At 31.6% G+C, this 16,182-nt stretch overlaps 1 protein-coding gene across 1 annotated transcript; it reads right to left on the reverse strand.

Annotated features, from left to right (window-relative positions):
- Nucleotides 1–465: 465 nt before the first annotated feature.
- Nucleotides 466–2,287, reverse strand: LOC148579120 (putative sugar phosphate/phosphate translocator At5g25400). The gene has a single exon (XM_088505322.1). It carries the CDS (start codon nucleotides 1,849–1,851, stop codon nucleotides 811–813), a length of 1,041 nt encoding a protein of 346 aa, XP_088361448.1. The 5' UTR covers nucleotides 1,852–2,287; the 3' UTR covers nucleotides 466–810.
- Between the last annotated feature and the right edge of the window lie 13,895 nt (nucleotides 2,288–16,182).

A 16,182-nucleotide genomic window follows, 5' to 3' on the forward strand; every position in this document is an offset into this window, starting at 1 on the left:
CTAGTGATTTGACAGGAAAACCAACATACACAGTGATTCTAAAATAATTGAGCGTTGAACATGCGGAGAAAGGGGCCTAAATCTAGAGAAGATTAGAAGACGAAGTACTCAAAGCATTACAGTAAAATTTATTCACTATCAGTGCATTTCAGGATATAAGATTAGAAAGTTAAAACCGAGGTCTTGTAAATTTCATTCTTATCACAATACTAACGGGAACATAAAGATAGATATGTCTTTCCTATCCTATATCTCAGAAAAAACAAACAACAACGACAAACAATATCATATCAAATTCAAAACGCTTTCTATCTGAATGATTGCCAGCAGTCTCAAACTCCAAACAGAGAATCCAATCCAAATGCAGTAAAAGCAGAAACTTAACTTATTTTCTTCCGTTCCAAACATGATCTAAATTGAATGACTTCAAACATGATAACAATCATTAACTTATGCTAATCAATATTGAGCTTGGGGGAACATCCGCATCGCTTAATTCATTCTCTAGTCATAAACACTGAATCAGCAATATGAGGAGGGACATGCAAATGTCGATCTCAGTCCCCCAATACACATTATCTAATAATAAATATAAAAAAAAAGGGTAACAACGATTAAGGTATCAAGCAGTAACATATTCATCACAGTAATAACAATAATAATAATGATAATTACCTAACAACGGTAAAATACACCACATACCCAGAAACGATTAAAAAAGAAAAAACCTGCCTCAACCGACGCTGAATCCAACAAATCTCACCCAAAAATGAAGATCCATCCACCGATCTGAAACCGAATCGAATGGAATCAACTCTGGTTGTCGCTCTTCCTTCCATTGCCACTTTCCCCTTCTCTCTCTTCCAGCAATCTCCCAGCCTCCTCATCAGCTTGCTGTGCCTTCTTCTGAGCCTCGGAAGCCTTCAAAGCCTGCAACTTAGAGTGGTTATAGTAGGCAACCCCCAAGAACGCCAACCCATAGCCAATCAGATTCACCGGCGTGACGGTATCCTTAATCACCGACCACGAAAACGCAATCAGGAGCCAGTCCTTCACCACTCCAGCAACGTTCATGGTCAAAGCCGAAGTCTTTCCAACGAGCAAGAACACGGCGAGGTTCAAAGCAAAAGCGCAGAAGGAGTTAGTACCAAAGATGACGAAATCCAGATGGAAACTGGAGTTATCCCTGAGAGAAGGGTACTCCATGATCAACCACGGGACCGACAAGAACACGAGGCAGCAGGGCGCAATGTAGTAGAGCGAGGTGATAGGGTTAAGCGAGATCCCCTTTGAATTGAGCAGAATCTGGATGAGAACAAGGCGCGTGGCCTCAAACGCAACGGCCATTAGCTGGAGGGAAACCCCCCAGGTGTCGAATTTGGCCTCGCCGTAAGCGGCGATGGCGACACCGAATGAAATGGAGAGCATGTTGGCCATGGTCTCGTTCTTGAAACCCTCCTTCTTGAAGAGAACACCGATGGAGTAGACGGCGACGGGCATGAGAGCCTTCAACATCTGGATGAAGGAGACGGAGAGATAGATGTAGGCGGAGTTGGAGAACCAAAGAGAAAGAGAGTAGAGGGCGCCGATGGGGACGACGGAGCGGAGGTAGAGATCGCGGGACATTGAAACAGGCTCAACGAGCTTGAGAACGCGAACGAGGATGTAAGCGAGGGAAGAACAGAAGGCCATGTGGATCATGGTGAGTGATATCGGGTAGGGCCAGTTGTACATCTTGCGATCTAAGATGTACTTGTTGTACACGATGACCGTGAAGCTCAGGAAGATCCATATCGCGACGTAGGTGTATGATAGGATGATCTTCTTCACGACGCCGTCCGAGACCGCCATTGTTGATGGATTGATCGATGGATCTGTGGTTGTAATTGGCTTCGTAACCCTAACCCTGAGATTTGGGGGGTTTTTGAAGAGTGAAGAGGGGTGGTAGCGTATAAGAGAGAAAGAGTGAGATCTCAGATCTGGCCGAATTTCAGGGGATTGCCATTCAATGCAATTTTTTCAAGTACAGTACAACAATGGGGGAGAAAGAAAATACTAGTTTACTAGTTTCTACTCAAATAGGCCAAGGAACCAAATAATATTCTCACCCTCACCCAACTATTTTAAATTCTCCTTCCGCTTCACTTCCAGTGGGGAAAAAGAAAATTAAATAAGGGAGCTGGAGAGTTTAATTTTGAATCAAATCTATTTTTTATTCTTTTTAGTAATCAGAAATTCAGTTTTTTTTTTTTTTTGTCTTTTTAAATTTCTTGTGATATCTTTTAATCCGACCAATTAAAAATTTAAATTTTATTTAAGAATTTATAGCTTATGATTGTGTACTCAATTTCATAATGTGCTGTGAGATTTGAGATTTGACATGATACTTTGGGCTATTTAACGTTAATGGGCTTTGCCTGTTGGTGCTGTCCAATGTGACGTTTGGTAATTGGTAATGGTAGTGTCATTATAGTCATTAACCATTTCTGGGGGATTGCTGGCGGGAAGTTCCGGGAACTCTAACTATGCAAAACGGGAGAGTTTTTTGCAATATTTTATTTATTTATGTTAATTTTAATTTTCTATAACTCTAGTAAAATGGCAATTAAGGTAGGTATTTAATTATTTGGGGAGTTGAAAATTGGGGATGAATTGGTATTTGGCGGGGTGGCGCGTTTCGCTCCCACTGAATAATTTATGCGCTAAATGCCTAAACTATAATGTATCTACTAATAGTATTATTAAGAAGGCATCGAAGTTTGGCATTCCATTTGGGCCTATGATATTAAGTCATGATGATTATAGTATATTAGTATTACTAAATTACGAATTGAGATTAGGGTATAATAGTCTAAGTTAGGGGAAGGGCGTGCGTGAGGAAGGTGTGGAAAAAAAAGAAAGAGGGCAAGTAGTGCGTGAATGAGTCTTTTCTTTTGGAAGAGAAGGAGAAGTAGACAAGAAACAACTGGCAATGGCAGGTCACGTGGCAGGCTTAGGCTTCAAAGATTTGGGGGAAAGCGATGATGCATTTACTTGCAAGTTTGGCGTGTATTGACCGAAATTTTTCCACATGGGAATGGCTGACTTTGAGTGAACCCACAGCACTTGTCCACTATAGTAACACCAAGCCAACCATGGATTCTGTATTAACCGTATATAAAATTAAATTAAATTAAAAAATACTCATCCCTTTGCTTCAATATGCAATTTAGTGTTTACCATACACATTTTCTCTGAACCGAACCCCAAGGTGTTAAGCATTTTACTATTTCAGTTGCATAAACTCTAGGTGAAATTTCAAATGGGATGGAATAAATATTTGTGCAATGAAATCCTTGGACAAATCAGAAATGGACTGAAAGGTTGTTATCTCCGCAAGAAAACAATCAAAGGGCCCAACTCTTGTGAAAAGTCACAACAAAATTGTAAGGTTTAGGTGCACTAATGGATCGTGACCAATATCTTCTTATTTTTTGGGTAGGAAATTACCAATACCGGTAGTCTATTGTTTCTTTTCCGGATTAGATTTTAAGGTCAAAATTCGTTCAGATTTCACATTCAAGCTTCGACCACTAATTCAAACATCTAAATCCTTTAACCTTTTATGATATATTTCTAATTCACAACACTGTAGCAAAAAGTTTACTAAAATGTTAGTATGATACTTTTTTAATTTGCATAAATGTTTATATCATGACACTACAAGATGATGTTCACAAATAATATACTGGGAGATTCAGACCCCCACAATCCAACATCGTAAGCGTTTTTTTAGACGTGTTTCTAAGCGTTTATTAACATGAAGAGCTGCAAAACGTGATAACAATCATAAAACTAATTAAATGAAAAAAAATATCAATTTGGGCCTTGATAGGTGGGCTTCTATTGGCCTCTTTATAAATGAACTACGTATATAAGTTATACTTACAACTCTCTCGACTTAGGATTCGGTGGTGTCAGAACCTTTGGACCATTTAATAGTCCCATTAGAAAACATGTTTTTAGAGTTTTTTTAACAATTGTTACATAGTCCTTGAACTAATTTTAATTACAAATTAACCCCATATATTTTATTTAATTATAGAAACTGTTTTTTATTTTATAAATTATTATTTTATCAATTATCTGTTATATTTATTAACAATCAAATACAAAAATAACAACCAATTATATCCTCCATTGATCCTAATAAAGCTTTTGGCCATTCCAATCGATTAAAATATTAAATTTGATCTCGTGACGTTCGTCCATGACTTCCAAATCGTGTTTCCTTGAAATTCAATCGATTGGATTACAGTGTATCACAAAACAATCGATTGAAAGTTGTAAGGTAGAATGGTTTTCGCTTAAATCAATTGATTGTTTATACTTTCCAATCGAATGAATGCCTCAAAACAATCGATTGTTTTTGTTACTCAATCGATTGGAAAGTGATGACATTGAAGTTTTAGCCAAATTCAATCAATAATGTAATCCAATCGATTGGAAGGTGATGAAGTTGAATTTTTTGCCAACTTCAATCGATTGGTAATGCTACCCAATCAATTGAAATGTGTCATGCGCCTATTTCAATCTTGTTATCTTTTTAGAAATTATCTTATTATTTATCTATCTTATCTTTCAAATTCTATCTTCAATTTTTGCTGTTTTATTTTGATGTAGATAAACTAATCTTATCTTTTCCTTAATATTAACATTATAAATTGGTGAATAATTCATCACTAATTATTCAATCCCACCATTGAAATCGTGTATCATTTTCTTTGATTATAAAAAATTTAATTGTTTTTCTTTGGAACATCCATCTACTCAATATCCAATTTTTTTTTAATTTTTTATCCGTCTATTTAGTATCCACTATTTCTTCATCGTTAATCACCGTTGCAGCAATCAGCAAAGGTCCAATCAAGTTTTTCATTGTAGTGTTCAAAAAATAAACCATCGTTTTGATTACAAAATCGAGGTCAGTAAATAGAATCTCTAATTTTGTAATTGTTCGTTTCGATACTTTATTCGTGAAATTGATTTTGTAAGAAAAAAATATTTTTTTATCTTTTATTAATTCATAGAAATTGAGAAATACTAAAAAGTAAATAAATGTTATTATTTTTTATTATTAATTAATTAGCTAGTAGTTAGGGACGGACCTAGAGGGGGTGAGTAGTAGCCCGGACACCCCAAAATTTTAAGAAACTATACTTATCTATAACAATTTATATTAGGAATACAGAGGGTTGGGTGTCGATTATTTTTTTTCCTATTTTACCCCATGACAGAATGATGTAACTGCTCGTTAAGATATTCTTATTGGATATAAATTATTGTTACAAATATTTTTATTAAGATATGTTTTGAAGGAATAAAAGTAGAATAGTTCAATAAGAATTAATTTTTTAAAAAAATAAATTTACACTAATAATTTTTCTCTTCAAATTATTAACGTGCTTTTCTAATATACTCTAAGTACCTACACAATATATAATATCAATTAGCGTTCAAATTTAAGTTCTAATATTGTTATTAACGAGAGAGGTTTATTAATTTTTAAAAAATTTACATACAATAAGTTTTGTATCAATATATCATGAATCATTTTAAAAATAATATTTATTCATCTAAGTTATAGAGTGTCTTGAAAAATTATATTTAAATAATTTTTATTTTTTAACTATTTTATATTTTTAGATTAAAAACTATGTATTTTTTTTATTCAAGCTTTATTTTTATATTTTATTTTAATTGTCTTATTCAAAACTATTAATATGAATTTTTATTGTGTAGGATAAATAAAAAGATGAGATTTTTTTAATAAATTAAATTATTGAAAAACTTACTTATTATAAAAGAAGTTAAGTATATTTCTTGATTATAAGAATACATATAATTCACTTTTGAATGTAATCACAATAAATATAAATTTATTCACTTTTGTCCTTGGGCCTGAGATTCTTGGGCATCCGGATCTCTTCCCATCTGTCTTAGAGTGCTGTCATCAATTTTGGCTACATTAGTCAAGACGATACTTTTCTCTTCAGTTAAGTCAATTCCAAGCCATTTGAAAATCTTGATCCAATGGCAAGCATATCCTAAACCAATACTTGATTTTCCTTTCTTCATTTCAAGCATACGATGAACCATAAAATAAGGCCAGTTTATCTCCTTTCCAGTCACCATAGCCCAAAGCACTAGAATATCTTCGTTAAACAAAATTTCATGATTATGTTTTCTTGGAATCAACATGTATGAAAACAAATACATCAATATACGTTGCTCATTGCCCAACCCACTGCAACTTATATTACCTCTAGCATCCATGTGTGGATTCTCATATTGTAAACTCTGCAAACCAACTAATCTGTTGTATTTACCCCATTCCTCATCTGCCGCAATACTTCCAGTAAATTTTGCCCCATGATAAACTAGACTCCATTGTTCAGCTAGTTCTTGCAAAGTAACTCTATAATGCTATTTTCCTAAATCAAACTCAATCAGCGGCATTACCTCCTCACCCTCTTCATCAGGTTCAGGAACAACATAATTTAAAGTACTATAAACAGCCCTAACCAAATGCGAGAAATAATCATCCCTAGTTTGTACAAAATCAATTAAGTGCTGTGTTTGCAATGTATTCCACACCAAATTATAATGTCTATCCTGAATGAACTCGGCTGTTATGTAAAGAACTAGCTGAATTTGGTCCCAGAACCTTTGGACCACTTAATGGTCCCATTAGAAAACATGTTTTTAGAGTTTTTTTAACAATTGTTACATAGTCCTTGAACTAATTTTAATTATAAATTAACTCCATATATTTTATTTAATTATAGAAACTGTTTTTTATTTTATAAATTATTATTTTATCAATTATCTATTATATTTATTAACAATCAAATACAAAAACAACAACCAATCATATCCTCCATTGATCCTAATAAAGCTTTTGGCCATTCCAATCGATTAAAATATTAAATTTGATCTCGTGACGTTCGTCCATGGCTTCCAAATCGTGTTTCCTTGAAATTCAATCGATTGGATTACAGTGTATCACAAAACAATCGATTGTTTATACTTTCCAATCGAATGAATGCCTCAAAACAATCGATTGTTTTTGTTACTCAAGCGATTGAATTCACGAAAACAACATGGATTTGCCAAATACAATCGATTGGAAAGTGATGACATTGAAGTTTTAGCCAAATTCAATCGATTGGTAATGTAATCCAATCGATTGGAAGGTGATAAAGTTGAATTTTTTGCCAACTTCAATCGATTGGTAATGCTACCCAATCGATTGAAACGTGATGACTTTGAATTTTTTGCCAAATTCAATCGATTGGTAATGTAATCCAATCGATTGAAATTTGAAACGTGCTATGTATTAAAGCAGATAACCCTGCATATTCACACCCACTCTCTCCCCCTTTTAAACGTTCGAACGTCATTTCTGCACCTCTCTCCTCTCTTTAAAATCCAGAAAGCTTCTGTCTTCTTCTTCTCCATTCTCACCCACATCCACTCCAAACTACATACATAATTCCAACCCTCATCAAAATCCCTACAAAATCCACAAAACCAGTATCCTCATAATGGCCAGAACTAAGAACGCCAAAAGAGTTAGGGTTGAGGGAGAAAGCTCTGCCCCTGCCAGACTAATTGCTTCATCCCATTACATGGCAAGGTGGCTGCCGTCTCACAAGGCATTGAACAACTATGTGGAGAAGTTCGAGTCCAGGGCAATTGTTCCTCCCAGGTACATAACAGCCGAGTTCATTCAGGATAGACATTATAATTTGGTGTGGAATGCATTGCAAACACAGCACTTAATTGATTTTGTACAAACTAGGGATGATTGTTACCCGCATTTGGTTAGGGCTGTTTATAGTACTTTAAATTATGTTGTTCCTGAACCTGATGAAGAGGGTGAGGAGGTAATGCCGCTGATTGAGTTTGATTTAGGGAAACAGCATTATAGAGTTACTTTGCAAGAACTAGCTGAACAATGGAGTCTAGTTTATCATGGGCTAAAATTTACTGGAGGTATTGCGGCAGATGAGGAATGGGGTGAATACAACAGATTAGTTGGTTTGCAGAGTTTACAATATGAGAATCCACACATGGATGCTAGAGGTAATATAAGTTGCAGTGGGTTGGGCAATGAGCAACGTATATTGATGTATTTGTTTTTATACATGTTGATTCTAAGAAAACATAATCATGAAATCTTGTTTAACGAAGATATTCTAGTGCTTTGGGCTATGATGACTGGAAAGGAGATAACTGGCCTTATTTTATGGTTCATCATATGCTTGAAATGAAGAAAGGAAAATCAAGTGTTGGTTTAGGATATGCTTGCCATTGGATCAAGATTTCCAAATGGCTTGGAATTGACTTGACTGAAGAGAAAAGTGTCGTCTTGACTAATGTAGCCAAAATTGATGACAGCACTCTAAGACAGATGGGAAGAGATCCGGATGGCCAAGAATCTCAGGCCCAAGGACAAAAGTGAATAAATTTATATTTATTGTGATTACATTCAAAAGTGAATTATATGTATTCTTATAATCAAGAAATATACTTAACTTCTTTTATAATAAGTAAGTTTTTCAATAATTTAATTTATTAAAAAAATCTCATCTTTTTATTTATCCTACAAAATAAAAATTTATATTAATAGTTTTAAATAAGACAATTAAAATAAAATATAAAAATAAAGCTTGAATAAAAAAAATACAAAGTTTTTAATCTAAAAATATAAAATAGTTAAAAAATAAAAAAATTATTTAAATATGATTTTTCAAGACACTCTATAACTTAGATGAATAAATATTATTTTTAAAATGAATCATGATATATTGATACAAAACTTATTGTATGTAAATTTTTTTAAAAATTAATAAACCTCTCTCGTTAATAACAATATTGGAACTTAAATTTGAACGCTAATTGATATTATATATTGTGTAGGTACTTAGAGTATATTAGAAAAGTACGTTAATAATTTGAAGAGAAAAATTATTAGTGTAAATTTATTTTTTTAAAAAATTAATCCTTATTGAACTATTCTACTTTTATTCCTTCAAAATATATCTTAATAAAAATATTTGTAACAATAATTTACATCCAATAAGAATATCTTAACGAGCAATTACATCATTCTGTCATGGAGTAAAATAGGGGTAAAATAGGAAAAAAAATAATCGACATCCAACCCTCTGTATTCCTGATATAAATTGTTATAGATAAGTATAGTTTCTTAAAATTTTGGGGTGTCCGGGCTACTACTCGCCCCCTCTAAGTCCGTCCCTGATTGCTAGCTAATTAATTAATAATAAAAAATAATAACATTTATTTACTTTTTAGTATTTCTCAATTTCTATGAATTAATAAAAGATAAAAAAAATATTTTTTTCTTACACAATCAATTTCACAAATAAAGTATCGAAACGAACAATTGCAAAATTAGAGATTCTATTCACTGACCTCGATTTTGTAATCAAAATGATGGTTTATTTTTTGAACACTACAATGAAAAATTTGATTGGACCTTTGCTGATTGATGCAACGGTGATTAACGATGAAGAAATAGTGGATATTAAATAGACGGATAAAAAATTAAAAAAAAATTGGATATTGAGTAGATGGATGTTCCAAAGAAAAATAATTAAATTTTTTATAATCAAAGAAAATGATACACGATTTCAATGGTGGGATTGAATAATTAGTGATGAATTATTCACCAATTTATAATGTTAATATTAAGGAAAAGATAAGATTAGTTTATCTACATCAAAATAAAACAGCAAAAATTGAAGATAGAATTTGAAAGATAAGATAGATAAATAATAAGATAATTTCTAAAAAGATAACAAGATTGAAATAGGTGCATGACACATTTCAATTGATTGGGTAGCATTACCAATCGATTGAAGTTGGCAAAAAATTCAACTTCATCACCTTCCAATCGATTGGATTACATTATCGATTGAATTTAGCTAAAACTTCAATGTCATCACTTTCCAATCGATTGTATTTGGCAAATCCATGTTGTTTTCGTGAATTCAATCGATTGAGTAACAAAAACAATCGATTGTTTTGAGGCATTCATTCGATTGGAAAGTATAAACAATCGATTGGTTTAAGCGAAAACTATTCTACCTTACAACTTTCAATCGATTGTTTTGTGATACACTGTAATCCAATCGATTGAATTTCAAGGAAACACGATTTGGAAGCCATGGACAAACGTCACGAGATCAAATTTAATATTTTAATCGATTGATTAGGATCAATGGAGGATATAATTGGTTGTTGTTTTTGTATTTGATTGTTAATAAATATAATAGATAATTGATAAAATAATAATTTATAAAATAAAAAATAGTTTCTATAATTAAATAAAATATATGAGGTTAATTTGTAATTAAAATTAGTTCAAGGACTATGTAGCAATTGTTAAAAAAACTCTAAAAACATGTTTTCTAATGGGACCATTAAGTGGTCCAAAGATTTTGAGACCACCGAATCCTAAGCCAACTCTCTCCAATACCAAAAAACAAAAGTTACAACTCCTTCAAAGACTTGGAGTAAACTATGAATGGATCTTTAATCGATGAAAAAGTATATGGATCAAAGTATCAAACCCAAACTAAAAAGCAGAAAATGCATCGAGTTGAGCCAGTAAAGGTGGCTCTAAGCAGGCTTTAAAAAGTATACGCCTCTGCGGCCAGCATTCAACGAAACATAACATTATTACCAAGAAAAAAATCATAACATTAGGATAAAAAACATAACACCATCAATTTTTCATAATCACAATCACTGGTTACTGATTTTTTCTTTTTGGTGTCTTCACTGGCTACTGATTAGTAGCTAACGCACTGACCCAGTGGGATTCACACTAATTATTTTTTATATGCTAGTTAGAGTTGTGTAATACACAGAAATAAAGCTTTCGGTGTGTAATGCTCAAATATGAGATTCATTTGGTGTCAAAGAAATCGTTAGCGTCGATTTATAAGAAATCGTTACTAACGATATGAGTGAAGAGGAAGAATAATCAGAAAGCGTTGGATCAACAATCAACGGTTAGAATCAGATTAAAAAGATGAGAGTGATGATTTGATGGAGAAACACGTGATGAGAGATAAAAAGAGGCCCCACATGAAGAGAGAAGGAGATAGAGGAGTCAGCAACCGTTGGATTGAATATCAACAGCTGAGAACTCATATGGAAATCGGTAGTACCGATTTGTTGGAGTGTCCACGTGGCACGCATGCGAGGAGCACTGTGGTCCGTGAGACCGTGACTCCAAATGCACATTGCCACTCTCTCACCTCGCTCATCGTTGAGAAGCCTAAAAGGCTAAATTGGTTAACTCTCTTTTTCGCATGGCTTTCTTTCCACCCCTTTTTTTTTTTTCATTTGAAGGTTCTCATGTTCTTTGGAGTTGAAGGTTTATTTTTTTAAAGATGGTGAAAAAAAAATTTAATGGACAAACACATTATAAAAGATCTTGATCATCCTAAATAAATAATTTTTTTTGTTAAAAAATAATGTATAATGTTAATATTAATTTTAAGTAACTTAATTTGCTTATATGAGTGTTATTATAGTTTAAATGTTAGTTATAATAATAACTTTTAATATATTAAGTTAGTATGAATATGTTTGTTAGTCTAAATGAATATGTGGATATTCTGTTTTCAAGAATTTAGTGGATATTTTTATTTTTTAATTATTATTATTATTATTATTATTATTATTATTATTATATGGAGACGATTATGTTTTTACACACGTTGTTATGAACTTTTAATAGTTATTGTTGTTATTATAATTTTTTTTATAATCTTTACTGTTAATAATGTTGTTATTGTTCTCATTATTAATTTGTGTTTGTTGGACTTTGAAGAACTATTTTTTGATAATATTAATACTTTTATCATTATTAGAAAACTGTTATTGTTAATGTTAAGCATCACTATTTATTATGATTACTCTTCTTATTATTAGTTAGGTGTCGTCAATATTTTTTTATTATTATTATTATTATTATTATTATTATTATTATTAGCAAATGTTATGATTTTTGTTTGATAAAATCGACAATTAGTTAATATTTTATTAATCTTACTATTATTACACATTGATGGATAATGTATCATCATCGATGGATGTTGTCTGAAATTATACGAACGCATCGAATATTAATATAGGTCGTCTATATAAAATATTTGTCACTTTTTTTAGTATATAAGGATTTATATTTTGACAAATACAACTCTTAAATTCATCAAACGATATTATACAAGAACGAATAATTATACATAAATTATTACACATAAATATTACATCTTCAGATATTTTTTATAAAATTTGATCATTATAATAAAATTTAAAACTAATATTATTATTTGTTTTTTTATTATGAAAATCAAATTTCCATTTTAATAAATAAAATAAATTAATTAAACATTATATTCATAAAAAGAAATAACTATACATCTAAAATGAATTAAAAAAAAAAGCAACACTTAGAAAGAAGAAAAGCAAGAAGAATAGCTTCAGGAAGAGAAAGAGGAGAAGAGGTAGACAATTGCGATGGAATTACATTTACGAACTCCCTTTATATAGAGAGAAGATTACAAAAATCGTTATTGACGTTTGCAAATTAAAAAATTTTTCAAATTTTGTTGCGGCATTACCGATTTTATGTTTGCAGAGATTCTAAAAATTTTTTGTCCTACTTCAAATCGTTATTCTTATTTTGGTTTTTTTTTGTGGTGCTTCAAATCATTAGTCTCATTTCAAAAGTTTTTTGTTTTTGTCTAAAATCGTTAATCACGATTTTTTTTTTACATTAAAAACTCCATATCAATACATTATACTAAATTAGTGTAATATCAATGTGTTACACTCCTCCATTTGTAATATCCAAAAAAATTAGCTGTGGGATTCACATGGATATTTTCATTTCCTCTTAAATTTCGGCTTTTGACTTTTGTTGTAAAGTGATCATCATTGAGTGAAGAAAATTTTTTGAAATAAATTAAAAAATAATATTTTCAAAAACAAATTATTTCAATTTTAAATATTAGGATATATCTTTTTTTTTTAGTTTAAGACAAATTCGTTGCACCCCGGTGAATTCCATTATTTTTATAGAGTTCGTCGCACTCCTTGACAAATTTTACCTTGAATTTGCCACACTATATAAACCCGTGGACCTTATTTTATTGTTTTCAAACTTTTCTCTCTCCTAAATCTTCTTTCTTCCTTCTTCATTTGTCATTTTCATACTATCAAGAGGGAAAGATACCACTTGAAATGGTTAAATACACATAACAATTCTCATCAGCATTAAAGCTACCATCCCTACTTGAATTTTCTGTGACAATAGAAACCTATTGGAACTTGGAACAAGATAAATGATATTTCTACTAAGTCAAATTACTCAAAAAAAAAAAAGTGTACGATTATTCCCTTGTGATACCACGACTCATTTTATACCCATAATTTTCTGGAGGGTAAATTATATTTTTTGTCCCTAAAGTTTGGCAAAAATTTCAAAAATATCCTTAAGTTTTATTTTGTTTTAATTTTGTCCCAAAAGTTTTCGATTTGCATCAAATATATCCCCGATGGCTAAATTTTCAAAAAATTTAAGACTAATCTAACAATAATGTATGAAAATGATGCTTGATTTGCTTGTGTTGAGGGTTGTTCTTATGAAATTCTTGTTGAATTGGTCTTAAATTTTTTGAAAAATTAGCCGCCAAGGGTATATTTGATGCAAATCGAAAATTTTTGGGACAAAATTGAAACAAAATAAAACTTAGGGGTATTTTTGAAACTTTTATCAAACTTCATAAACAAATACTTTACCCTTTTTTGGCAGAATAGCATACTATTAGTTTTTCCTTGCGTGCAAGTCATTCTTTGGTTTATGATGAATTCTATGATATAGAAGGAGAGAATCTTCTACACATATATTAATGTATTGTCAAAAGACATTGTTGACAAGTGTCCAGAATAAGAAAGATTAAAGACAATTTCTGAAAAATATACTTCAATCATTAATGAGTTGTTCTCTGATGCACGTGGCTATGACTTAGTTTGTAAGCATGATTGAAGTATATTTCATTAATGATAATGTGACATGAGGCTGGGCCTTGGTTAAGGGTAATATTTTTGTTTTAGTAGAATTATGTCGATTTTTGGTTAGACCACTTGAATTTGTTTGGTCTTTTTGAGAGGCGACATTCTTTTTCTGGACTAGAGTGAGGCCATGTTTATGAATATTGTTATATGTACTGGATTATTATTTAATTATTTTTTGTTGTATTTTATAAATAACGTAAAATATTATAATTTTATACATTTGAGTTAAATATTTTATGTAATACATATAATGTTTAAATATGTATTCCTGTTATAATAATATATTAAAATTATTGAAAGTAGGTTTATATCAATAATAAAGTTACAAAGATTTTAAAAAAAAAATTTCTTTCATGACTAATAAGGTATAATACATGTAAATTTATTTGTCCTATGATATTAGGAAAAAATTATTTGTTTTGTTATTTTTAAAAATTTTCATTTTTAGAAAAATGAAAATTTGAAACGTTTTGAAATTTGAAGCCTGTTTACCGTGGTTAGAATCAACATTTTGATTCAGTGAGATAGTCGCTGTGAGAGTGTCACGTGGATATTGTAGGTTTGATGTGGTTGGGATGGTAGAGTTTGGTCATAAGGGGTTATGGAGAGTAGGAGTGAGACGGTTTGATGGCACAATCTGATTTTTTTTTGAAAAATCGTATACAGTAAGCATGGCACCAACATTCAAAATCCATAACGAACACTCTACTCTCTTATTGTGATGCCAACAATCACACCCGCAACACATTCCCCTATCTCATAATATGATGGTCACGAAAGAACCCACTTCGGGTCAAATATGTTGTCTCCATAGCAACTCATGCCCACTATAGCAAAAAAATAACCCACAATGACGACCAAACCACCCCCCCCCCAAACACCCCTGGGCCAATATCTTGTTAATTAATTACTCAGACTAAACTAAACTAATTAAGATAATGTAGGAAAAGTTATCACGTGCCTGCAGCAAACATATGTGCTTTATGTCAGTTGCCGTTATGCAATACTTGTCTTCAAACAATTTTTATCTGAACATTTGTCAAAATACCAACGTGACAACAATAACATACATGTGTAGAAAGAATTATCCTTCTACACCCTAGACCTTACCTTGCTTTATTCTAATTTATAATTTTGATGCAGACTGTCAAGTTTTTCTTAATTTATTTTACAATAAACCTTTTTAGGCTTATCTAATTATTGATTATTTTAACATGGAGATAGAGAGAGAGAAAGAGAGAGAGAGAGAGAATCATTTATTTCCAATTTAAGAGGACGAGCAAACATAACTTGTACTATTAAAATTTGTTTCAGCCCTAATAGTAGTTAAGTGATTACTAAGAGGTACTACAATCATGAACTAAACAAGGTGAAATAATTAAAGGAAGGAATCAACGAATCATATACTATAATACTACTCTTAATGTAGACAACTATTTGATTAAGTACACAAAACTTTCCCTCTATAAATATGCGAAAGGTACTAGTGTTACAAGAAGCATAGTAATGAAAATAAAACTGAGAGGGACTTGATAAACTCTAATTTTATGATTTATCTTGTGTTGATTTGAGTGGTTTTATAAACTTATCTCACATTTATTCACCGAATTTTGCATGTTTTTATGATTTCCTCTTATTTGTGCTTGAATGATAAAAGTATGCTATTTGAGGCTTAAATTGATTGATTTAATTTTACTATTCCATTCCATTAGTACCTTAATATGTGTGTTCTAGTGTTTTAGGCTATATAGGGTGAGAATGGTATGGAAAGTGAAGAGGATAGCATGCTAGAGTGAGAAATCATGAAGAAATTAATAGCTTGGATTTTTCCTGGTCTCGCATACGTGAGTATGCTGCCGCGTATGCGAGCATATGGCCGCGTACGCAAGCTGATCAAAAGTGCCTCATTAATGAGAACACGTGACTCACGATTTCTAAGGGTTTTGGACCCAATTTCAAGCCCAATCTAAAGCAAATGAAGAGGAGAATGGATAGGGGTCAACCAAGAAGCAACCCAACACA

Source organism: Arachis ipaensis, chromosome B10 (genome assembly GCF_059453495.1).
Source record: "Arachis ipaensis isolate K30076 ecotype BB chromosome B10, ASM5945349v1, whole genome shotgun sequence".
Lineage (NCBI taxonomy): Eukaryota > Viridiplantae > Streptophyta > Magnoliopsida > Fabales > Fabaceae > Arachis > Arachis ipaensis.

Excerpts from the sequence above, each read along its gene's own strand:
- LOC148579120 (XM_088505322.1), bottom strand. The coding sequence starts at position 1,851 with ATGGCGGTCTCGGACGGCGTCGTGAAGAAGATCATCCTATCATACACC.